The 15,401-nt window shown below is 40.1% G+C and overlaps 1 protein-coding gene across 1 annotated transcript in view; it reads left to right on the top strand.

Annotated features, from left to right (window-relative positions):
• Nucleotides 1-15,401, top strand: part of RERE (arginine-glutamic acid dipeptide repeats) — a 343,169-nt gene that overhangs the window by 183,634 nt on the left and 144,134 nt on the right. The window contains exons 9-10 of the mRNA XM_004385134.2: nucleotides 3,761-3,885; nucleotides 5,112-5,211. Coding sequence (XP_004385191.1) covers nucleotides 3,761-3,885; nucleotides 5,112-5,211 — 225 coding nt within the window. The remainder of the gene's footprint in view (nucleotides 1-3,760; nucleotides 3,886-5,111; nucleotides 5,212-15,401) is intronic.

Here is a 15,401-nt window from a genome sequence, read left to right as displayed (position 1 = left end):
TAGTTGAATATAAAGGTTTAATCAAATTTTTATGTTTTCTTCCCCTGACAAGAAGACTTTATGGATGGTGTTAAGTGCTTCTACTAGGAGGTACATTATGTCTCTCTTCATGATGGTTAGCAGCCATTGGGAGTCCCTGGGTGGTGCAAATGGATAAGCACTCAACTACTAGGCAAAAGGTTGGTGGTTTGAACCCAGCCAGAGGCACCTCAGAAGACAGGGCTGGCCATGTGCTTCTGAAAGGTCATAGCCTTGAAAACCCTATGGAGCAGTTCTCTGCATGCATGGAGTTGCCATGAGGTGGAATTGAATTGATGGCAATTGGCAACCACAACAGCTTCCACTGATTATTGTTATTTAGATGCATTATTTTATTAGGGATTTCAAAATAGTGATATTCCAGTTCTAGCCTTCCTTCTTTATTTATTAGCTGAGTAAATGAAACTTCCCTTTATTAACTATTTGATACCTTGAAGGTACAGATTACATAGGAAAGGCAAGATAAATGTTTCATTCATTCCAGTTTTACCAGTTTTCAAAATAGTGAGTTGGTTCTCCAGCATCTTCCAGTGGTGACCAATGAGATTTTTTTCCTTCATAAGTATTAATAATTCATGGATTTAAAATTATTTTTTAATCCAGTACAGTTATGCTTATTGATGATTAAATTATCCTATTTTTTGCTTCTGTTTCCTTTTGACTCAACCTGAGTAGTCTTTGGTTGGTTCCTTTTATCTGCTATGGCATGATTTTAATGCTTCATCTTTTGTACATTCCCTTCCCTAGTTTTGGAATTAAACTTTTCTCTTAGGAGTCGTCATTTGTTTTAGTGGGCATTTAGAGACTGGATTCTAGAGTATTCATTACTACTGGATTGCTGTTTCTGGAGACAGAATTAGGAAATATGCTTTTCTTTCTTTAAAGATAAATTACATGGTGAGTTCATACTGATACTTCTAATTCAAATTTTTATTTAGCCCTTGTATTGATCTTCTTTCATCTGTATCTGTGTCCTTCTCTGATGCCTCAAATCCCATTTTTAATGATACTAACTTAATTACTCATTTGCTTTATCCCATAATACATACACAATGACCCAGAATAACAGTCCTCACATTGCTCCAGACAATATGATAATTAAAAAACAGTTTTCTCCTAAATTTTTTTGGCCTCAGAATATATCCCACTAGGGTTGTATAGATAATGTGTTTTAAAGTTACTTGAAATACTTCCTAGAAAGGAACCAGTTCAATACATAAAACAAAAAAACCAAACCCGTTGCTGTTGAGTCGATTCCGACTCATAGCGACACTATAGGACAGAGTAGAAATGCCCCATAGGGTTTTCAAGGCTGTAATCTTTACGTAAGTGGACTTTCACATCTTTCTTCTGCAAAATGCTTGGTGGGTTTGTACCGCTGACCTTTCGGTTGGTAGCCTAGTGCTTAACCATTATGCCACCAGGGCTCCTTTTAGCTCAGTACATAGAAAACAAAACAAAAACAAACAAATCTGTTGCCCCATAAGGTTTCCAAGGAGTGCCTGGTGGATTCGAACTGCCAACCTTTTGATTAGCAGCCAAGCTCTTAATCACTCTGCCACCAGGACTCCTAGTGACCCTATAGGACAGTAGAATTGCCCCATAGGGTTTCCAAGGCTGTAATCTTTGCGGAAGCTGACTGCCACATCTTTCTCTCACCGAGTAGCTGGTGGGTTCAAACTGCCAACCTTTCGGTTAGCAACTGAGTGATTTAACCACTGCGCCACCACGGCTCCTTACTCTATGCATAGTTAGGTTTATTTGTTTCATTTTGTTTTAGAGTTTTCAAGGCTTTGTTATTCTTTATTTTGTTTTTATAATTATGTGAAATATACACGGCTCCAAAGACAAATCTACAGAGTATGTTGGGAAAAAAAAAAAAAAAAACAAACTAGCTTCTATCCCTGCCGCTTCCACATGTTCCCTCCCTCCCCTATGAGTAATTTTTTTCTTTTTTTTTAATTATTTTGGTTTCTTCTTCTTATTTTTACCCTCTCCTCCCTTCTTAGATTAAGGATAGCATATTATACATGCTTTTTGCCACCTGTTTTTTCTTTAACAATTAATTGTTCTGGTCTTTCCTCCATAGCAGTATATGGAGCTCTTCCTCATTCCCTTCTCCCACTTCATAGAACTCAATTGTGTGGATGTAACCGTTTATTCCTCTGGTCTCTATGGATGGACATCTGCGGTTAAAAGTAGTGTTGCAGTGAATAGCCTGTGTGTATAAATTTTTATTTTTTTGATAGTGTGTCTTTAGGGTCTATCCCTAGAAGGGGGACAGTTAGCTTAGAGGGCAAGTGCATCTGTAATTTTGAGGATATTGCCAAAATCCCCTCCATAGAGATTGTACCATTTTGGGTTCACACCAGCAACTCACATGAGTACTATTTTTTTTCCCCCACCATAGTCTTGTATGTTGGCAAGCTTGGGGGTTGTCAGTCTGACAGGTAGGAAATGATTTCTCAGTGTCATTAAAATTTTAATTTCTCTTGTCAGCAAGGTTGATCATACTTTTGTATGATTAAGAGCCATTTGCATTTCCTTTTCTGTAAACTGTCTAGTTGTATCTAGTTTATTTTTCTTTAGGGATTTGGTCCCCTCTCCCCCTTCCCCCCCAGACAATGTTGGGAGAGAGCCCTGGTGGCACAGTGGTTAAGAGCTCAGCTGCTAACCAAAACATTGGCAGTTCAAATCCTCCAGCAACGTCTTGCAAAAACCCTATGGGGCAGTTCTAATCTGTCCTATAGGGTCGCTATGTGTTGGAATTGATGGCAACAGGTTTTTTTTTAAAACTATAGTAGGTACTCTACTTGGTGCTGGGGAAACAGCTCAGTACTAATGTCAACAACCACCTGTTGACATTATCTATTATCTATTATCTATTGTGTTTTAATTTTGTCCCAGTAAGTTCATTATATGTGTAGCAGAATTAATTGTGGCATCCAATTAAACATTGTAATAGTCAGTCCTAAATCAAAGAAGAGCGTCCTTGTATGGAGAAAGTCAGGGCTTGATACACATTTCAGGGCCTGTAAAGTTGAGGTTGAAGAATACAGCCTGAAGACCACATAGCCTGATGATGATGTGTTTTGCCACACAGTGTTTTTTTTTTAAAACTTGAATAACCAACATTTAAAACCATGAGCTTTCACATAAAATCAAAATTTCTAGATTTTGGAAGAAAAATCTGAGCATGTACCATCATTGGGACCCTTTCCTGTGTGTCAGCATTCAGCTGCCTGGGACAGCTCACTCTCCATTTCATCATGGTTCCCTTTTTTCTCTAATACTTAATTGCTCTGCTGTTCATTATGGTAGCCACTGCCACATGTGGCTGATGAGCCTTTGGAATGTGACTAGTCCAAACTGAGATGAGATCTAAGCAAACACACAGATTTCAGAACTTTAGTATAAAAAATAGAATGCAAAATACTTCATTAACATTTTAAAGTTTCGTTTACATATTGAAATGATAATATGATGAATATAGTGTGTTAAACTGTACTATTAAAATCAATTTCATCTGGTTTTTACTTTTTAATTGTGCAGTCTTGTCTGGTGGAATGATGCTGAATGTGGTCCAGCCCAGATGAAAATGACTCACAGTTTATTCTATTATTTCTCTGCTGCCTGCAGAAAGAGGCTCAGGAAGCCAGTTGTGTTAGAGACAGATCTTTGTGTGTGCCTCGATTGTGACTTCTCCATCCTTGTCTTACAGGCCAAACTTCCAGATTTGCAGCTGTTTCCTTCTCCAGATGGTGACACTGTGACGCAACATGAAGAACTAGTTTGGATGCCTGGAGTGAATGACTGTGACCTCCTTATGTACTTGAGGGCAGCAAGGTAATGGGAATCTGCCCCATCCCACTTTCTGAATTAAGCCATCAGATTAGTAATCAGTTCAGATTGGTAGGCAATAAATAAACTTTCTCCTTTCCCCTGAAAATTATTTATATATTGGGCATTCTCTGGCATTAACTTCTGTTACACTCTTTATAATCAGAGCCCTGGCCTTTCTTACCAGAAAAAAAGTTGTTCATCATGGTTAAGTCACTTTTTTCCTGGGATAATTCTTGTTGGTGTTTATGTCAGATTTTGGAACTGTTCATCAGAATGAAAACATCTTAAAGCCATGGGTGCAATTATCACCACTTCCCATCCAGTTGAGTAACTGGGTCAGTCAGCCCACCTTAAAATTCGGCTACAGATTTCATGTTATCTCTCTACTCAGAGACTGTATTCTTTAGTGCCTGACCTGAACTTGACATTTTTGTGGCTTACCTATCCGAGAACATGTATCTGTGATTACACTGTTTAACTTACTTGCTCACATATAAATGCCCAAGCTACAAAAGAGAAGTTTAAATCTGTTCCCAACACATCACAAAGCAGCAGAGATTTCTGGGGCTAACACACTGCAGCCTCAACCATGTGCACCTCCACCAGTGAGCCTCCACCAGTGATTTCTGGGGCTAAGGCACTGCAGCCTCAACCATGCACACCAGGAGAAAACACCAAAACGGAGCTCCAGGCATCTGCATTTGTGGTTCTGGCCATTCTGTGGTTGGCAGGGCATGCCTCGTGGCACACAGTAGGGATTGGAATGTTCAAGTGGAGCAAATAACTCCTAAGAATGTTCTTAATCTCTGTTTTCACTTTTAATTCATCTGAAGGTAGTTGATGTATAATGTGAGAAGAATTAAGTCAAGTTTCAGAGAATTTAATTTCATATGTTTTTGGAACTTTTCTTTAAGAAGATTGTAATCTAGCCAACTATTGTTGCAAATAGGTGTAGATTATTTACCTACTCAAAACTAAAATGTTAGTACTAATAAAGGCTAGGAAGAAATAACACAAATGTACCTGACTAAAACTAACTTTTCTTCTTGTGAGTAAGTGAAATGTTACCTAGGGAGGGAACTTTTTTTTTTTTTTTGGTTGCAAAAGCGGGGGTAGAACTGAGAACTCCACTTACCACATATGTAATGGAATTTTGGCAGGACTGAAAATGTACTCTGAAAGTTGAGGGCTGAAACCTGTGTGCTGACGTTTTTTCTTCTTTCCTGAAGGAGCATGGCAGCATTTGCAGGGATGTGTGATGGGGGCTCCACAGAAGATGGCTGTGTTGCAGCATCTCGGGATGACACCACTCTCAATGCACTGAACACAGTAAGTCTCTTGCTGTCACCCTAGGCAGAAGAAAGTTCCTTTTTCCCTGTGCTGGCAGTAGGGAATGTGTGATGAGCATGGGATGTGAACTAGCCTGGAATCTCAGGAGTAAGTACCATGATACGGTGCTGGGACTAAAAAACGGGCCATGGTCTTGGTTATAGAGCTCCCTGGCTTCAGGCCAGTGATGCGATACCTACAGGTTCGTTTCCTAATCTGTCTGGATTGCAGGATTGTTGTGAGCCTCAAATGAGGTTCTAATAATAGGTGAATATTTATTGAGATCTCACCAAGCTGAGTACTGTGCACAGATGATTTTATTGAATCCTCACAACACCCCTCTGAAGTAGTAGCTTCTACTGTTGTCACCGTTTTAAAGATGAGGAAATAAATTTAGTGAGATTTAGTCACAATCCAAGGTCACACACTCAGGATTTAAATCCAGAGGCCATGGTTTTAACGTTCACTGTGTCTGAGACTGTATTTGAAAGTGCATGGAGGGACAGGGGATATAAGCTAGACTCCTTTGAACAAACTGGTTTTTTTATAGATTTTACTTTGGAACCATGTGAATATTTTACATAATTATAAAACAAAATTAAGTTTAAAAAATAATAATCTTTGGAAAATCAAAAGCAAAATGAAACAAGGGAAGCTAACTTTATTGAGCTGGTTGCTTAGCATACTACTTTAATTACTCATGTACTTGAATCTCTCAATACACACACAGCAGCTCAGTATAATACCACTGCTACAACCAGTATGATTACTGAAACCAATTTTTTTTTTTTGGACACTTCTTTGTGGCCTTAGAATTTATACATAGGGCTGTGTAGGAAAATTAATGTATTTTAAAGTTACAAAATAATTTCTTTCTGTATGGCTATTAATGTGAAATCATCAAATCTGAAGGAATAATGAAGAATTATTGTGGAATCAATTTCTGCTATATTAATAAAGATTCTACTTGTTATGTGTGGTAACAGACTGTTGAGCCTGAGACTGAGCAACTCTTCTGATGTTTAACTAAATTAATTTAAATACCTGGCTTTTTTTTCTTGAGAGGTCAGTAAAGCTGGAAGGGACTTTGGAGATCATCTATTCCAATCTCCTTGAGTAGATAAGAATCCAAAGCTCAGAAAGGCCAAATAACTGTTGAATGCCAACAATGCAAACAGTTCATAACAGAGGGAAGAAAATAACGCTGATTCCCAATTTTAGGCATCTTCCTTCTACCCAGCTTGCTTTTGAAGAAATGTATATAGAGATCTGAATGATATGGCTGAAATTTATTCCTGGTCTAATTATGTTTTGTGGGTATTACATAATAATTTCTTGTATGTGCCATTGTTGGAAGTTGAGTAATCTTTCTGAGAATATGCCATGTTCTAAATAACTGAATGTTCTTTCCCACATTCTCATAAACTGTATCTGCCTACTTTCCACCTATTTGACACTCAGGTTTTTATGCTGTCTAAGAAATCTTTATTCTGAACATGTAACGATAGAATTGGAAAAGGTCTTAGAAATCATTTTATAGATGAGGAAACTGAAACTCAGAGAGTGGTGATACTGCAGACAGAGGCTATGAAAGGTGTAGGTATGAATGTCAGTGAATTCGGAATACCTTGAAAAGTGTGTGAATATTCAAAGCAAGTCTGTTGCTTGTTTTGTATGAAAGCATTAAGAAAAAAAGATCTGCTTTCATGACTATTCTATTTATCAGTTAAATTTTGAATAAGGAAGATTTTACCATATTTAATTAAAAGTGTATTTCTGCCACTTTACTAAATTTATATGATTTATTGCCTTTCTTATCCCAAACTCTGAGGATTCTGTAGAACACATTTTTATACAGAAATAATTTGGGCAGTTTTTGCCCATGGTCCTCTGTGGCAGGTTCCTTGTGAAGTTTTCTTTAGCATTGCCAGAGGGTTTTTGGTTTTATGAGTTTTTATTTCAGTGAAACTACCTTCCCATCACTTGAAATTCTGCCTGCCTAGGCTGGCCCAAGATAGCTCTTGGGTTGTGTAATACAGGTATATTTAGCTACACAGAGGCTGCATTGCATGCTCATTTTGGGGTGAATGTAAAAGTTTCATGGCTGTTATGTTTGTACTTCATGGTTGTATGACTTGAAGAGGTTTTAAGTCATATGCTTCCCTTAATGAAAAGTGAAGTGAATGAAAAGAAGTCTTGTGAGAAGTTAATGTTTATTTTTACCTCCTTGGAGCAAAAGGGGATTTGAGCTGTGTTAAATAATAAATTAAAAAGAGATATACATTGTTGTGTGAGAATGGTTATTTTTTTCTAAGAGTATACCATAGAGTTAATACAAGGTTAGGCATTTTATCAATTTAGAATAAATCTGTGAGTGATTAGTGTCTATTTCCTATTTCTAAGGGCAAAATAGTAATTTCAAATACATGAAATCTGCTATGTGACCACATCAGAGTAGGTTGAACATCCTGGTAAACAGACAACAACAACAAAACAAACCCATTGCCATCGAGTCATTTCCGACTCATAGCAACCCTATAGAACAGAGTAGAACTGCCCCATAGGGTTTCTTAGGCTGTAATCTTTACAGGAACAGATCGGCAAGTCCTTTCTCTCATGGAGCAGCGGGTTGATTCGAACCACCAACCTTTCAATTAGCAGCCAAGTGCTTTACCACTGCACCACCAGGGCTCCAGTTGCCATCGAGTCCATTCAGATTTATGGCAACCCTGTGTGTTGCAGAGTAGACCTGCGCTCTATAGTGTTTTCAGTGACTGATTTTTCAGAAGTAGAACATCAAGCTTTTCTTCTGAGGCACCTCTGGTTGGGTTCAAACTGCCAGCCTTTCCTTTAGCAGTCAAGTGCTTAACTGTTTCCGTTACCCAGGAAATCCACGCTTCTCTTTAGGGCAGTGATAAACAGTACAGAATAAATAGAAGTGTATTTTAAATAGTTTAATTTTTAAAAACTATAGTCTCTAAATTGAACAATCTTTATATTCAGACTTTTTCAGCTGTAATTCTTTATGACAATTGTGTGGACCTATTTTTAAATTTAAGCTTTTCTGGATTATTTTGACTCTGAAAATTTGTTTCTTTATATTCAACAATGAGATTTTTGGTGTACAATTTTATAAATGACTTGTTGGGGGTATAACTTTTATACCATACACTCCACTGATTTTAAAGTATGTAATGAGTTTTTGTAGATGTGTACACATGTGAAACGACTATGATAATCAAGAGACAAATCATTTCCAACACTCTCAAAAGTTGCCTCATACCCTTTTGTAGTCCTTTTCTGCTTCCAGCCTCAGGTTACCACTGATGTGTTTTCTGTCATTATAGATTAGCTTGCATTTTCTAGAACGTTATATAAATGGAATCACATAGTATATACTCTTTTGAGGCTGGCTTTTAGCATGATTTTGAGATTCATTCATATTGGTAAATGTCTCAATAGTTCATACCTTTTTATTGCTGAGTAGTATTCCATTATATGGATATTCACAGTTTGTTTATCTACTCACCCTGTTGATGGACATTTTAATTGTTTCCAAGTTTTTGGCCATTACAGATAAGGGTGCTGTGAACATTGTACAAGATTTTGTGTTTTCAGTTCTCTTGGATAAATAAATACCTAGGAATGGAGGGGCTGGATTGTATGGTAAGTGTGTGGGTAGCTCTTTAGAAATTGTCAAACAGTTTACAAAAGTGGTTGTACCATCTTACATTCCCATCCTAAAAAACAAACCCATTACCATCGAGTCGACTCATGACGACCCCATGTGTTACGGAAGCAGATTGCCAGGTCTTTCTTCCACAGCACCACTGGGATGAGTTTGAACTGCCAACCTTTAGGTCAGTAGTCAAGTGCAAGCCATTGGCGCTACCCAGGTGAGTTCGTTAACATTCTTCATCAAGATTGATATTTCAGTGTTGTTAATTTTAGCCATTCTAATGGCTAAACATCCATTATTAGTCAGAACACGGAACATACAAAGTAAGAATCAAGGAAAGTTAGAACTTATCAAAAATGAAATGGAACTCTTGAAGATCAACATCCTAGGCATTAGTGAGCTGAAATGGACTGGCATTGGCCATTTTGAATGTGACAGTCATATGGTCTACTATGTCAGAACAACAAATTGAAGAGAAAAAAAGTTGCATTCATCCTCAAAAAGAACATTTCAAAATCTATCTTGAAGTACAGTGCTTCTCAGTGATAGGTTAATATCCATATGCCTACAAGGAAGATCTATTAATATGACTCTTCAAATTTTCGTACCAACCACTAATGCCAAAGATGAAGAAATTGAAGATTTTTACAAACTGCTTCAGTCTGACTTGATCAAATGTGTAATCAAGATGCATTGATAATTACTGGTGATTGGAATGTCAAAGTTGGAAACCAAGAAGGATCAGTATTTGGTAAACAACGTCAGAGATCATGTGATATAATTCTGCAAGACCAATGACTTATTCATCGAAATACCTTTTTTCAACAACACGATCGACGAGTATACATGTGGACCTCACTGAATGGATTACACAGTAATCAGATCGACTACATCTGTGGAAAGGAACAATGGAAAAGCTCAATATTATTAGACAAGACAAATCCAGGGGCTGACTGCGGAACAGACCATCAATTGCTTATATGCAAGTTCAAGCTGAAGAAAATTAGAACTAGTCCATGAGAGCCAAAGTACGATCTTGAATACATTGCACCTGAATTTAGAGACTGTCTCAAGAATAGATTTGACTCACTGACCACTAATAACTGAAGACTAGAAGAGTTGTGGGATGACATCAGAGATATCATACATGAAAAAGTAAAAGGTCATTAAAAAGATAGGAATGAAGGACAAGACCAAAATGGTTGTTAAAAGACTCTGAAACTTGCTTTTAAATGCAGAGTAGCTAAAGCAAACAGAAGAAATGATGAAGTTGAAGTTAAAAGAGTTGAACAGAGGATTTCAAAGGGCAGCTGGAGAAGATGAGGTAATGTATTCCAATGAAACATGCAAATACCTGTAGTTAGAAAACCAAAAGATAAGAACAGTCTCTGAATTTCTCAGGTTGAAAGAACTGAAAATTCAAGCCTCACATTACAATAATGAAGAATTTTATGGGCAAAAAGTTGAATGATGCAGAAAGCATCAAAAGATGGAAGGGATACACAGTCACTGTATCAAAAAGAATTGGTCAGTGTTCAACCATTTCAGGAGGTAGCATATGATCAAGAACCTCTATTAGTGAAGGAAGAAGTTCAAGCTACACTGAAAGCATTGGTGAAAAATAAGGCTCCAGGAATTGATGGAATAGCAATTGATGCTTACTCATCTATGACAAGAAATTTGGAAGACAGCTACCTGGCCAACAGATGGAACGAGATCCATGTTAGTGTCCGTTCCAAAGAAAGTTGATCTAATGGAATGGGAAAATTACCAAACAATATCATTAGTATCACATGCTAGCAAAATTTTGCTGAAGATTCATTTTTTAATTGACAGGGAACTGCCAGAAGTTCAAGCTGGATTTAGAAGGGGATGTGGAATGAGGAATATCATTGCTGATGTCAAATGGGTCTTGGCCAAAAGTGGAGAATTCCAGAAAGATGTTTATCTGTGTTTTATCGACTACACAAAGGTATTTGACTTTGTGGATCATAACCAATTATGGATAACATTACAAGGAATGGGAATTCCAGAACACTTAATTGTGCTCATGCTGAACCCCGTGGATCAAGAGGTAGTCCTTTAAGCAAAACAAGAAGGGAATACTGCATGGTTTAAAATTGAAAAAGATGCTTGGTGGGGTTATATCCTTTCACCTTACTTATCCAATCTGTATGCTGAACAAATAATCCAGGAAGCTGGACTATATGAAGAAGAATGGGGCATCAGGATTGGAAGAAGACTTATTAACAACCTGTGATATGCAGATGGCACAACCTTGCTTGCTGAAAATGAAGATGACTTGAAGCACTTACTGATGAAGGTCCCAAAGACTATATACAGCTTTTAGTATGAATTGTTGTTAGGTGCCATTGAGTCAGTTCTGACTCATAGCAATCCTATGTACAACAGAAGGAAACACTACCCGGTCTTGTGCCATCCTCACAATTGTTGTTATGTTTGAGTCCCTTGTTGCAGCCACTGTGTCAGTCCATCCCCTTGAGTGTCCTCCTCTTTTTTGGTGACCCTTTACTTTACCGTTCATGATGTCCTTCTCCAGGGACAGATCTCTCCTATGGATTACACCTATAAAAACGGCGTGGGGGTGGTGTCTGACCTCCTCTAACTTCACAATTGGGAAGGAGAATCAAGATCAGCAGCCCAAAGCTGATTACTGTGAGGCAGAGGTCAGACATGCCTCCTCTCTCAGCCATCTCTACAAATTCTGACATCAACTGTCCCTCCCACAGTACTCTCTCCTGGGTTCGATAATTTATTGCAATGACCACACACAACTCATAGACAGTACTCACAATTATGGGGTTTATTAGGGAAGTGACAGTTACAATTCAGGCTCAGGACACTCAGGATACATTTCTTCCATCAGGATAGCCTCTCCCCGGCTGTGCTTACAAGCAGGCCTTTCCCTAGCCCTCAGTCTCTGCCCAAAGGCTCTCAGCTTTCTCTCTCCACTGGAAGGGGAGCGCTGTGTCCTGCTGCCAGGTTTCTGCTGCTGGGTGTCTTCTTCCTTGGTGGTGGTGGGATCCTTCTCTCTGCCCTGGAATTGGCTCTCTTTTAAGGCAAAACTGACCAATCCCCTTGTTGGGCCACAATTACCCTATTGCACAGTTCTGCCCAATCACCTGGGTGGGAGTTACAAGACCATGGCTAGAGAGGCCACACACAAAAGTAATTAATCCACCGCAGGCTACCCCCTGGCTTTTCTAGCCGTGGTTCTTTCATGTTTGGAGGATGACTTCCCCCTCCCAATCATTTTACCAGTCCAAAATAGTCATTAATTAGTCTTTCAATAGGGCAGAGTCCAGAGGGTGAGATTGCTCAGGTATCAGCCATTCAGGTCTGCTTCAGGTGTTCATCTGATCTGGTCGGGTTCTCCGAAAGTCATCTCTTTACTTCTGGCCTCTAACAAAATTTACCTGAGAAAAGATGATTCCCTTGCTCTGAGCCTCACTAGGTATCAGCATAGCAAAACCTTTAAGGGAATTTAAGTTCTGCCACTGTACTCTAACCCAGCAGTGCCTCCCCCTTGGTCGACTCTTTTATACTTACAGCTTCTACAATTACAGTTTTTATAATCACAATTAACCCTGTTAACAATTAACACTCACAACTGAATCATATAATCCTATCAGCATTTTCCCCCACCCTCTCTTCCCCAAACCCCTCAGGAAAAGAGGAAATCTATTCAGTGGGGATCCTCCCTTGTCCCCAGCATTTAATGTAAGCACACTCACGAAAGCCTGTAAGCCAGCCACCTCATGACTTTATCTGTCCCCGGTTTTAGATGGCCAGTTTTAAATTGCTCGTCCCTATCAAACCAGTACTCTGCGGAGACAAGCACGTTCTTTGGTCTTGAAGAATCTTCAGTTCCAGTTGGAAATTTGAACATCTGCATCTGCAAGCAAAGTCCAGTCCAGAGTAAGCTATCATTGCAGCAATCTATACCAGTGTCAAACATCTTTCTCTTCGCTCGGTCGGGTTCTGGTCAGCTATCCCTAGCCATCCAAGCTAGGTCATAATGGGTAAGCAGCCTTAGGCTCGAGAGTTCACACACACTTCCAGGCACTTCAGACAGCCCCTTTACACACGCTCATCCCTAGCCCCCTTGGGCTAGGTCAGCGGGTTGCACTCATAAACTTAGGAGTCCACACACAACTCCCTTTACTTCTGACCAGCTAGCCCTTCCTCGCAGTCTCTCATCCATACCCCTCTTGGACTATGTCAACGGGTTCCACCCATAAATTTAGGAGTCCACATGTTACCGAACACAGTGGGTTCGCCGCTAGTACTCTTCATTAAGAATAAGAGCCAAGCGGATTGAAAGCAAGGCATAGTATATTAGTCATGGCGAGTAAGGAGACAAGGAGGGATCCTCCCGGAAAGCAGTCTCTCCCTGAGCCACGGGGCGGGGTGGGGGGTGTGTGTGTGTGGCAGTTTTATACCATGTGGGAAAGGGGAAGTCATACATACCCATTAAATTTATACATATTCAAAAAGGGGTCAGTATAGGATTTTGGCACAGAAGTGGCTGATGGACTTCTCACTTCTGAAATGGGCTCGGTCACCGCTTGATGACGTATGTCCAGTGATTTGGGTTCCTAGACAGTACTTATGGGATGAAGCCATCAGTCAACCTTGTCTCTTACCGCGCATGCCCAGGACTCTGGTTCTAATTGGCTGATCTGAAAGACAGCTGCAAGCGGACAGACTAGGAGGAAGCAAGCAACACTAGCACCATTCTTCTAGAAAAAAAAATTTTTAACCGACATAACTTGTCCTTTAAGGTTTTTCCTGTCCCTAGCTGGTCTCAAACACAATTCCCATTACTTCTGACCAGCCAGCCCTTCCTCTCACTCTCATCCCGAGCCCCCTTGGACTATGTCAGGGGGTTCCACCCATAAACTTAGGAGTCTAGGCACAACTCCCTTTACTTCTAACTAGCCAGCCCTTCCTCTCACTCATCTTTAGCCCCGTGGGCTAGGTCAACAGGTGCTAATGGAACAAGTCCAAACTCAGCCTGTCTCTTCATTGCTGCACTTCTCCTACTTCCACTCATTGAGTGGACCCAGGTGGTCACCACAAGTAAGCAGACCAAGCTGTCTACTCGCTGGCTCCCTCTAACTTCCAGTCCTGGAAGAGGGTTCCTTCTGATGGACACTGACTTTTCCTGCTTCTTTGTATACGATGTATCCAACAGCAAACCAATTGCTTGAAATTAAAAAAGCAAAACAGCTGCTTTTTTCCTGTAAGTTCTTCCTTCAAACACAAATCTCCTGTTCTCTCAGCACTTCTGGGTGGTTCTGCTTGTATTTTCAAATGCAAAATCTGGATGGGGCTTAGGTTTTTGACCTAAGCCCCACCTCTATATCCGGGGCTACTGGCTCGAAACAAAAAGCCGGTGGTTCTCCTGGGCAAATCCTACTTCTCCTTTTAGCATATCCAGTCAAGTAGTAGCTGAAGGAGGAGTTACAAGCTCTCTGTAATCTATAATAGTGAATATTCATTTCAGCCATACATTTACTACACTAAGTGGGAGGAAATATTTAATGTCCATAGTATATTCAGATAAACACATAACCCTTTTTCTTTTCTTCTCCATAGCCTAATTATCTTCCCATTCATATGGATGTGGTCTTGGGCTTCTGGCTGGGTGGAGCCAGAAGACCCTGGCCCCCTATCAGTCATCCTGCTTATCTGGCCTGAATTTTGCCCCAGCCACTCCAGGTGGGGCTTTTCAGCCATTACAGGTAACTACAACCAAAGTAACCATCTAAGAATAAAAAGTTTAACTTCTCAAGCCCCTTCGCTCTTTCTCCTACAAGGTCCCATACTTTTCACAAGTCTGGAGCCGTTACAAAGAAGCCGGCCTATGACACCAACTATAAAAACGTCATGAGGCGGTGTCTGACCTCCTCTAACTTCGTAATTGGGAAGGAAAATCAAAATCAACAGCCCAAGGTTGATTTCTGTGAGGCAGAGGTCAGACATGCCTCCTCTCTCAGCCATCTCTATAAATTCTGACACCAACTGTCCCTCCCACAGCACTCTCTACTGGGTTAGATAATTCATTGCGATGGCCACACAGAGCTCACAGACAGTACTCACAGTTATGAGGTTTATTAGGGAATTAACAATTACAGTTCAGGCTCAAGAACACTCAGGATACATTTCTTCCATCAGGATAGCCTCTCCCCGGCCCTCAGTCTCTGCCCAAGGCACTCAGCTTTCTCTCTCCATGGGAAGGGGAACGCAGTCTCCTGCTGCCAGGTTTCTGCTGCTGGGTCTCTCCTTCCTTGGTGGTGGTGGGCTCCTCCTCTCTGCTCTGGAATTAGCTCTTTTTTTTCCCCCCATACAAAAATTTATACATACATTATTATGTGACTGTAATTGCCCTCCCCATACTGTGACAGCACACTCCTCCTTTCCACCCCTGATTCCCCATGTCCATTCAACCAGCTCCTAACCCTCTCTGCCTTCCCATCTCACCTCT

The sequence above is a fragment of the Trichechus manatus genome, unplaced genomic scaffold (genome assembly GCF_000243295.1).
Source record: "Trichechus manatus latirostris isolate Lorelei unplaced genomic scaffold, TriManLat1.0 scaffold00133, whole genome shotgun sequence".
Taxonomy (NCBI): Eukaryota; Metazoa; Chordata; class Mammalia; order Sirenia; family Trichechidae; genus Trichechus; species Trichechus manatus.
The sequence above is the reverse complement of the archived record's forward strand: the minus strand, read 5'-3'. Positions and strand labels throughout refer to the sequence as shown.